The 10,639-nt window shown below is 39.3% G+C and overlaps 1 protein-coding gene across 1 annotated transcript; it reads right to left on the bottom strand.

Moving 5' to 3' along the window:
• Positions 1 to 3,590: 3,590 nt before the first annotated feature.
• On the bottom strand, positions 3,591 to 5,863 carry LOC132882536 (hepatic lectin-like). The gene is made up of 4 exons (XM_060915637.1): positions 5,554 to 5,863; positions 4,892 to 5,034; positions 4,707 to 4,813; positions 3,591 to 4,381 (listed from the first exon to the last, which is right to left on the bottom strand). Exons 1-4 carry the CDS (start codon positions 5,861 to 5,863, stop codon positions 4,240 to 4,242), a joined length of 702 nt encoding a protein of 233 aa, XP_060771620.1. The 3' UTR covers positions 3,591 to 4,239.
• Between the last annotated feature and the right edge of the window lie 4,776 nt (positions 5,864 to 10,639).

The following is a 10,639-nucleotide window of genomic DNA, read 5'->3' as shown; positions in this document are numbered from 1 at the left end:
TTAACGAGGTCTGCAACAATAATGTTTTCTCCTCATCGCTCCAATGCTGTTCCGTAGCAATGTTCTCAAACAAGGAGAAAAACACATCAGGATCACGCTCATTAAATTTAGGCAGGAACTTGATCATGCTGGCCAAACCAGGTTGCGAAGTAGACGGGCTGCCGAGTCTACCCTCAGCAGTTAACTGCAATCGAGTGTGCTCAAATTCACGGTCCTGTTCTAATTGTTTAAGCCGCTCAAGTTCCAATAAACGTTGTTTTTCTTTTTCCTGAACCTCCAATCTCCTACAAGCCATTTCTTTATCGAGCCTCCTTTGCACTAACTCGTCATCCAATTTCATCTGCTGCAGTTTTAGCTCATGTTGAAATTTCAAAAGCTCAATTTGCTGTTCATATGACAACGATGTTACCATCGGCATATATGAAGCTGGTTTACCCAACACATTCTTCTCAATCAATCTCATTCGAACAAGATTCAACAGTTCATCCTTCAATGCTGCCTTTGGCAATACTACATCAAGTTTATAATAATCAACCACACTAAACAACTGATCCTTAGTGAGGGTAACCAACAAGGCCTCAGAGGGAGCTTCAAAAAATGCTTCCAAGGTACTCATTTTTACCGTCAACAATAAACAAATCACCAATTAACAAATCGCCACTGGCACCTGGTAAATCCAAACAATTACAAATAGACACTGAGATGTGCCACTAATCTAACCATGCAACTGGCTAAACAAAGTAATCCAAAAATATCCACGTATCCAAAAGTAACAAACTACTCCACAAATCCAAAATAATTGGGCAAAGTGTAATGCAACTCACGTAAACAGGACAACACCGGAGTTTCCCCTTAAACATTTATCCCCCTACTAAACTAACCTGTCTTCACACTAAGTCTAAGAACAAGGATCATTTACTCACCATTACTATTGGATCCGTACTGTCCCGACCAAAGTCAATTCAGCCGGTTTTCCAAGGCGGTGCCCTCGCCCAGACTTCAGTGACACAGTAGCCTAAACCCCACGCAAACGCGTTCTAACTGGGGAAAATGCCAACTCCACTCTATGCCCTCCCGTAACGCACGCCCAAACACACTTACCGACTCTACTCTTAATCAAACAAAACAAATGGTTGGTCAAACAACTTCCGCAAAACTTCAAAAGAGTTAACAATCACAATGTAATCAATCACAACGTAACCAATCGCTTTACAACCAATGCGAACCCCCCAACAAACCACATGGCATAATAGCTTACCTCACTTCGTTTAAACAAACCAAATGATTAATCCAAACTCCACTATTAAACATTTGGAACGAGCCCCCATATGTTACGACCACTAGGCTCAAGTGACCATAACATAAAAGGGAGTCCACACAGTTGTTCCAATTTTAGCAGTATTTTAATTAAATAATAATAATAAAAAGAAGAAAAATCTCATCTCATTATCTCTAGCCACTTTATCCTTCTACAGGGTCGCAGGCAAGCTGGAGCCTATCCCAGCTGACTACGGGCGAAAGGTGGGGTACACCCTGGACAAGTCACCAGGTCATCACAGGGCTGACACATAAACACAGACAACCATTCACACTCACATTCACACCTACGGTCAATTTAGAGTCACCAGTTAACCTAACCTGCATGTCTTTGGACTGTGGGGGAAACCGGAGCACCCGGAGGAAACCCACGCGGACACGGGTAGAACATGCAAACTCCGCACAGAAAGGCCCTCGCCGGCCCCGGGGCTCGAACCCAGGACCTTCTTGCTGTGAGGCGACAGCGCTAACCACTACACCACCGTGCCGCCCCAAGAAGAAAAATAAGAAAGAACAAAGGAAAACATGCGCTGGGCAGGCCTTCTCCCAGTGAAGGCCTGAACAGCACACAGCCAAACAACCAAACCAAAATGCCAGCAAAGCACGCCCTCCAACCTGACAGCCATAGGCTGTATTTGAACTGTTCCGCCTGTTTGGCCAAAGTGACAAGATACCAAACAGCTCCTCCTAAAGGTCGGGAGGGGGAGAGAGAACAAGTTCAAGATTAATATATCAAAAAGGTGGAGTAAGCACTCTCAGCATGACCAAGCTGGGCGTGACACATGTAGACACCAATAGTTGCCCTGCCATAATTTAATCATGTGTTTTAATGCAACATGTAGCCTATGCAGAACCAGCCAGCCGACCATCCCATAACCAACCTTTGGCATATTAGTCACATATAGGGATGTTTTGCTACACTATATTAATCAATCCATCCATTATCCATAACCACTTATCCTGTGCAGGGTCACGGGCAAGCTGGAGCCTATCCCAGCTGACTATGGGCAAAAGGCGGGGTACACCCTGGACAAGTCACCAGATCATCACAGGGCTGACACATAGAAACAAACAACCATTCACACTCACAGTCAATTTAGAGCCACCGGTTAACCTAACCTGCATGTCTTTGGACTGTGGGGGAAACTGGAGCACCCGGAGGAAACCCACGCGGACATGGGGAGAACATGCAACTCCACACAAGAAAGGCCTCTGTCAGCCGCTGGGATCACACCCAGAACCTTCTTGCTGTGAAGCAACAGTGCTAACCACTACACCACCATGCTGCCCACGATATTAATGTAAACATAAATTTGTATTGTCCAGACACCACACATGAGCTGCTGCAGTCCACTGAGCCTAGATGCATTGGAGAAAATGGTATTGAGAAAATAGTATGTGAGATGGGATGTCATCTGGGATTTTGAATGTTGTAATATAAAAATGTCGCTTGGAATTTGTTTTTATGGTCCTAAAGGAGCGATATGTGAGTGAGAAATGGTATATTTTTATTAAATTGATGATAAATTTTATAAGTGATATTTAATAATCAGTTGACACATGCCTCGGTTTTACTGAGACATTATGGGTGATGATAATTACTTAATAATAAGGAGACAGAAACTGAAGTGAATGACATAAATGTAAAATGAACAGTGCAAACATCAGTAATAAAGATGTCATAACCTTTGAATGTGTGTGGGTGATAATATTTCTTGTAAAGTTAGATACTGTATAACCTCTTCAATGTATCGAGGCCAATCTCCCTTAAAATTAAAAGCCCCAGGAAAATGTGACTGAGCCCTTGGTTTTTTCAATAGCTAGAAACACCTCTTCTTCAAACCATCAGCATGTTTTCTTTACAGGTGAAAACAATGAATTATCAAAAATATTGATAACAGTTGATTAATTGAAAAAATCAAAATAGCTAAACGTGTGATAAAATAGTCCTGCACACATCATAGGATATCAAAGCTTCGATTTAGTATCTTGTAGCTAAATGAAAATATGCACAAGTTACAGTCAGCCTGCAATATCAGAATATAAAGAAGATAGAAAAGATGTTTGTTCTAATGTGTTTACATTTGTTCAGTGGTTATTTCTACTTTTGCCATCGCATTATTAAATCTGGAAATTGTCAGATGTTATGATGAAAATGTCACTGCGACACTAGGCACTCATTTATTTGCTTGTTTGTTTGTTTGTATAGAAAGGGAATGAGATAAACAAGTTTGATTTGATTTTTTTATATTTTATTTTTTTTAACAGCACAGTCCATTCTGTCTTGTAAGTTACATTTTGTATGGTATAATAATTCTTTACAATGATAATTATTCATCAGAAAATGTATTATATATTATTATTGAAAACTTAATTGTACTGGAGGGATTCACTCAATCCAGCCACCCATCCATCCATTATCTGTAGCCGCTTATCCTGTACAGGGTCACAAGTAAGCTGGAGCTTATCCCAGCTGACTACAGGTGAGAGGCGGGGTACACCCTGGACAAGTCGCCAGGTCATCACAGGGCTGACACATCGAGACAAACAACCATTCACACTCACATCTATGGTCAATTTAGAGCCACCAGTTAGCCTAAACTGCATGTCTTTGGACTGTGGTGGAAAATGGAGCACCCAGAGGAAACCCACTCAGACACGGGGAGAACATGCAAACTCCACACAGAAAGGCCCTGTCAGCTGCTGGGCTCGAGCCCAGGACCTTCTTGCTGTGAGGCGACAGTGCTAACCACTACACCACCGTGCCGCTTAGATCCACCCAATAAAACACCAAAATGCACACACGACAATCATGTTACGTCAGGTTTAGTCTGTTTCATTTAAGGCAAAATAACACCCTGGCCAATAATGAAATCACTGTAACACATCCTCTAATTGCTTAGTCTTAATTTAATCTTACAACTAAAACAGATTCATTTCACAGATATAGCATGATTCTTCAGAGCATGACATGTCATTCCAATTTTTATTCCCACTCAAAATCTCGACACAGTCCTCATCACGATTCACACGACTATCATTGGGTTCCCCCGAATTCCAGTACCTGAAATGCAGAGAATTAGAATCAAATTAATCAGTGTTCATTTACCTTTACTTACACACCTTTCACTCAACCCTCTTATTATGAGCTCATAACAACCATAACACAACATTTTTCCATTCATAAATAATATAACCAAAAAAACCCTGATATCACTGGATATTATTATGGCTTAACCCAAACACTGAGAGCAATAAAGTCACAAGTTAAAAACCTCAAATTCACAAGAAAACCTTTATGAGGGTTATTTGGTTCTCTGCTGCTTTGAGTTCTGCAAATCATTAGATGGTGGGATAACTAGGTGATAAATATATTATTAATCTCTTACGCAGTGGTCAGTGGTGTACCGTCCACCCATTTCCACACTCCCTCTGTGTCACTGTCACTCAGACCAATCCAAGCCTTCTTGCATCTTGTCAGCTTACCAATGAACTCCTGCAAGTCAAACCACAAACTGTAAATATATGAGAGTCTGATTCATATTCATTCTCTCTCTCTCTCTCTCTCTCTCACCCGCTCCTCTTTGCTGTTTATGATCACCAGGTGTGCTCCTCTCTGTGTGCAGTCCTGTTTGCTCTCATTCCAGTTCTTGCGCTCATTAAACATGTAGTAAATACTGGAATTGAAGTAGATCCATCCATTTTTGGCATGTGTATCTGAGCACACAGTGAGACATGTACAATGTAACACACAGTGTATTTCAATATTACAATTTTGTAAGTAAGGAATAAAAGAAGACAGGATGTGCTGTTATGGTAATATAATCAACAAGATGAAGACAACTAACTGTTATCATCCTGAAAGTTGATTATTTTCCAATAACAGTGCATCCTGTTTCATTCATTTTTCTACCTCTTGACATTAATATGACAAAAATGCATCTTATCTTAAAGTCTTTTGCCCTGAAGACTTTCTCATGGTGCAACAATTTCTGACAGTTACAAAGTGATGACACTGAACACTCCTTCCTCAAATATTAAATAACCATTGTCTTACAGAAACCTTCTCAGTGCATTTGCTCTTGACCAATCGGATATGAGAATTCAACAGTGCTGTGGTATAAAGGATTATTAAATTAATAGTTCAGTGTTGGCAAAAAGCACCAAGCTGTGAATCCTCAGGTTCCTTGGTCCTTATTGAATGGTCTTTACTGAAACTTGAAAGTATTTGCAAACCTATAAGAGCCAACTTGTTCTGCCATTCATCTTTCTCCATCTGTAACTGGTCTTTTTCAATCGTCAGGTTATTGTTGCTGGTCTGTAACTGGTTTCTCTCCATAGTCAGGTTGTTGTTGGTGATTTGTAACTGGCTGTATTCAATATTCAGGTTGTCAAATTTGATCCACAGCACTGTGACGACAGCCAGCAGGAGAACACACAGCAGCACCACAAACACGATCGTCAGTGTGTAACATCTGCTCAACTTCTTATCTTCTCTGAGAAAGCAATGGACACAAACAGATTTGCTGTTGATTAATCTGCACATTCATAAGATAAAATATAAAGCCCTTGGGGGCATGCTGTTATTGAAAAATAATCAACTGTGTGGTTACTGTTCTTGTTATATCATCAGAATTCCTGTAGTTACTGGATATACAACAAATAGAGATGGAGATTCAAATTAATGTGAGCCAGGGTGCTTTACTTGCCCTTTTTTTTTAATGACACAACAGCAAGAGAACTACAAATCCCAAGACTCAGTGCATAATTAAAGTTTCAGTACAAACAAAGTGTCAATGCAGATCAAAATACATCACAGTTACAATCAACACCAAAGGTGATTATTCTTCCAATAACAAGTCCCTGTGTAAATTTGCAAGAGAAACAATACCATATTAGAACAAGCACATTAAAATTATACTGTGATTTGAATTGCGGCCCAAATGACTGTCGGAGCTCCTGTTATATAAAATTAATCAACATCTTATGACCAATCAGAATCAAGAAATCAACAGCTTTGTGCTAGACATTCTAGATCACAATGAAACGAATGGATCACCTTGCCTTCTTCCTTTGTTTTTTTTATTCTACTCTATGGCCATGTCATGCACGAAGCTTTTCTTTTTTTCTTTCATTCTGAAACTTATTTCCTCAGGAAGACCTCTCACAGGCACCACAGCCATGGGATCTATGACCACTAATATACATGGGAAATACAAGGTTTAAAATAATACCCGTGTTTTGCATTTGAATTTCATTTCTTTTTGTGTCCGCCAACTCTTCATTGCATTTCTGTCCCTTGATGATGTCTGGGATCTCAGAGAATTTCTGTGGCCCTGCAATCAAAAGTATTCATCAAGAAATGTCTGGTACATGCTGAGAAATTTAAATATAAACATATAATTGTATAAACCAATAATATTTGTTTGAAGCAGTGTTCAAAAATCAAAAGAATGAACAGGGACCTTAAAGGTCTTATAAAGGTTTTTCTGTGTGATTCTTTCTGATCTCCTTTTTTTTTCTCTTTTTTACCTGGGTTTTGAGCCTTAAGGTCGGTGTCCTCTGTCTCTGTTTTAGGATCATGACCTCTAACAGCATCTGCACTCTCGTAGATTTCCACCACTCTCTCGATGTGCTCTCCCCTCTCCTCAGTATACTTTACATATTCAACAACCTGAGACATCTCTGAAAAAATAAACTCATTAAAACGGTGAATTATAGCGTTTCTGATCTTCTCTGTGCAAATAAGTGACACATTGATTGTGTAGGCAACAATTACACACTTTAAATGATGAAGTGCTTTGAAATGGGGAAGTCTGTATAATAGAGAAGTCATTATTGTGTGATGGACATGGGGCATTAGTCAGAGAAGCAACCAGCACACTGTACATTTTTCCTATCAATGCATTTACATCATAATTTGCAGTTCATGCAGTTTGTTTACGTCCCAGATACTATTACCACTGTACAGACCAATGTATAGCCCACTACTGAATGATATAAAATGACAAATTGCAACCCAACAGTTAAAGCCAAAACAATTTCTCTGACTCTGGCAAAGCTGAAGATTTAAACAGTTGTCTGACATAAAATAATTGGCAGGACACAAGTGCATGTGCTTAGTGTGGCTTTTATTAAGGATACACCACAGATTATTGTTGTTCCATATAGGGGTTCATGGAAAATATGCAACGAATATGTAAACTAATGAGCAGGAAACAAAGCAACAGTGAATGCAATGAGGAAATAAAGCACACCGCAAACAAAACAGGAACAAAAAATAAAGAATACAATAAACAAATGTATTTTATTGGGACTGCTCAGGTGACATGAATATCACCATGAATGAGTAGATTGAGGCAAATAATTAAGAGTGTATGTGTATTAAAATGAGTGAGAGAGAGAAATCAGTTGAATTACACCATTGTGGCAACAGGAACCTAATCATGAAGATGACTGATGATATTAAACTTTACGGAATGATACATAACGACATACTGAAGTCACTGGCATTGGGAAATAGATATACAGTTGGACTACGTCGCCTTAACTGATCAGTACATCAGACCTTATTTGTATCCACAATATGTTACATGGAAATGTATGTTTTGGGTCGTCAGTACCTTCAGATAACTATAGAATGACATTCATGGCTAATATAAGATCCATAAACATAACACTGTTAATTAATTTATAATCTCATCCCTTTAAATTACACACAAAAAAGCTTTTTTTATACACAAAGTACAAGATTCAGCATCTTTAGCAGACATCATTTACAACCCCGATTCCAAAAAAGTTGGGACAAAGTACAAATTGTACATAAAAACAGAATGCAATGATGTGGAAGTTTCAAAATTCCATATTTTATTCAGAATAGAACATAGATGACATATCAAATGTTTAAACTGAGAAAATGTATCATTTAAAGAGAAAAATTAGGTGATTTTAAATTTCATGACAACAACACATCTCAAAAAAGTTGGGACAAGGCCATGTTTACCACTGTGAGACATCCCCTTTTCTCTTTACAACAGTCTGTAAACATCTGGGGACTGAGGAGACAAGTTGCTCAAGTTTAGGGATAGGAATGTTAACCCATTCTTGTCTAATGTAGGATTCTAGTTGCTCAACTGTCTTAGGTCTTTTTTGTCGTATCTTCCGTTTTATGATGTGCCAAATGTTTTCTATGGGTGAAAGATCTGGACTGCAGGCTGGCCAGTTCAGTACCTAGACCCTTCTTCTACGCAGCCATGATGCTGTAATTGATGCAGTATGTGGTTTGGCATTGTCATGTTGGAAAATGCAAGGTCTTCCCTGAAAGAGACGTCATCTGGATGGGAGCATATGTTGCTCTAGAACCTGGATATACCTTTCAGCATTGATGGTGTCTTTCCAGATGTGTAAGCTGCCCATACCACACGCACTAATGCAACCCCATACCATCAGAGATGCAGGCTTCTGAACTGAGCGCTGATAACAACTTGGGTCATCCTTCTCCTCTTTAGTCCGAATGACACGGCGTCCCTGATTTCCATAAAGAACTTCAAATTTTGATTCGTCTGACCACAGAACAGTTTTCCACTTTGCCACAGTCCATTTTAAATGAGCCTTGGCCCAGAGAAGACGTCTGCGCTTCTGGATCATGTTTAGATACAGCTTCTTCTTTGAACTATAGAGTTTTAGCTGGCAACGGCGGATGGCATGGTGAATTATGTTCACAGATAATGTTCTCTGGAGATATTCCTGAGCCCATTTTGTGATTTCCAATACAGAAGCATGCCTGTATGTGATGCAGTGCCATCTAAGGGCCCGAAGATCATGGGCACCCAGTATGGTTTTCCGGCCTTGACCCTTACGCACAGAGATTCTTCCAGATTCTCTGAATCTTTTGATGATATTATGCACTGTAGATGATGATATGTTCAAACTCTTTGCAATTTTACACTGTCGAACTCCTTTCTGATATTGCTCCACTATTTGTCTGCGCAGAATTAGGGGGATTGGTGATCCTCTTCCCATCTTTACTTCTGAGAGTCGCTGCCACTCCAAGATGCTCTTTTTATACCCAGTCATGTTAATGACCTATTGCCAATTGACCTAATGAGTTGCAATTTGGTCCTCCAGCTGTTCCTTTTTTGTACCTTTAACTATTCCAGCCTCTTATTGCCCCGTCCTAACTTTTTTGAGATGTGTTGCTGTCATGAAATTTCAAATGAGCCAATATTTGGCATGAAATTTCAAAATGTCTCACTTTCGACATTTCGCATGTTGTCTATGTTCTATTGTGAATACAATATCAGTTTTTGAGATTTGTAAATTATATTCCATTTTTATTTACAATTTGTACTTTGTCCCAACTTTTTTGGAATCGGGGTTGTAGATCCCTTACCTATACGTCTATTCAAACAGATAATACCTGAAGTAATTGAACCGCTTCTAAAAATAATAAATTATTCTCTTAGGATTGGCTATCTACCCAAATCCTTTAAACTAGCAGTTATCAAACCCCTGATTAAAAAACCTGACCTTGATCCCTGTCAGCTGTCCAATTACTGGCCAATATCAAACCTCCCCTTTATCTCCAAGATCCTTGAGAAAGCTGTGGCACAGCAGTTATGCTTATATTTACATAGGAATAACATCCATGAAATGTATCAGGCAGGATTTAGACCTTATATAGCACAGAGACAACTCTGGTTAAAGTAGTAAATGACCAACTGTTGGTGTCTGATCAGGGCTGTGTCTCGCTGCTTGTGTTGCTTGACCTTAGTGCAGCATTTGATACCATTGATCATTCCATTCTTCTGGATAGACTAGAAAATGTTGTGGGAGTTAAGGGAACGGCCCTCTCCTGCCTCAGGTCTTATTTAACTGATCACTATCAGTATGTTAATATAAATGGTGATATTTCTAGACGTACTGAGGTAAAGTTTGGTGTTCCATAAGGTTCTGTCTTGGGTCCACTGCTTTTTTCTTTATATATGTTACCTCTGGGTGATATTATTCATAAACATTGTATTAGTTTCCACTGTTATGCTGATGACACACAGTTGTATGTTTCTGCAAAACCTGATGAGAGACACCGGCTTAATAGAATTGAGGAATGTGTAAAGGACATTAGACACTGAATGCTTATTAATTTCCTTCTGCTTAACTCTGACAATACTGAAGTACTTGTACTAGGACCACATGCAGTTAGAAGTAAGTTTTCTGATTGCATAGTAACTCTGGATGACCTTTCTGTTTCTTCACGTGCAGCAGTAAAAGACCTCGGAGTGATTATTGACCCCAGTCTTTCATTCGAAACTCACATTAATAG

This window comes from Neoarius graeffei, chromosome 3 (genome assembly GCF_027579695.1).
Source record: "Neoarius graeffei isolate fNeoGra1 chromosome 3, fNeoGra1.pri, whole genome shotgun sequence".
Lineage (NCBI taxonomy): Eukaryota > Metazoa > Chordata > Actinopteri > Siluriformes > Ariidae > Neoarius > Neoarius graeffei.
Note: the sequence above shows the minus strand (reverse complement) of the source record. Positions and strands in the feature narration are given on the sequence as shown.

Bases quoted from the DNA above. Each gene is read 5' to 3' on its own strand.
- LOC132882536 (XM_060915637.1), bottom strand. From the start codon at position 5,863: ATGTGCAGATTAATCAACAGCAAATCTGTTTGTGTCCATTGCTTTCTC. The intron at 4,814-4,891 runs GTGAGAGAGAGA...TTTGACTTGCAG, and splicing joins TAAACAGCAAAGAGGAGCGG to GAGTTCATTGGTAAGCTGAC. The intron at 4,382-4,706 runs GTAAGAGATTAA...TCTGCATTTCAG, and splicing joins GGTACACCACTGACCACTGC to GTACTGGAATTCGGGGGAAC.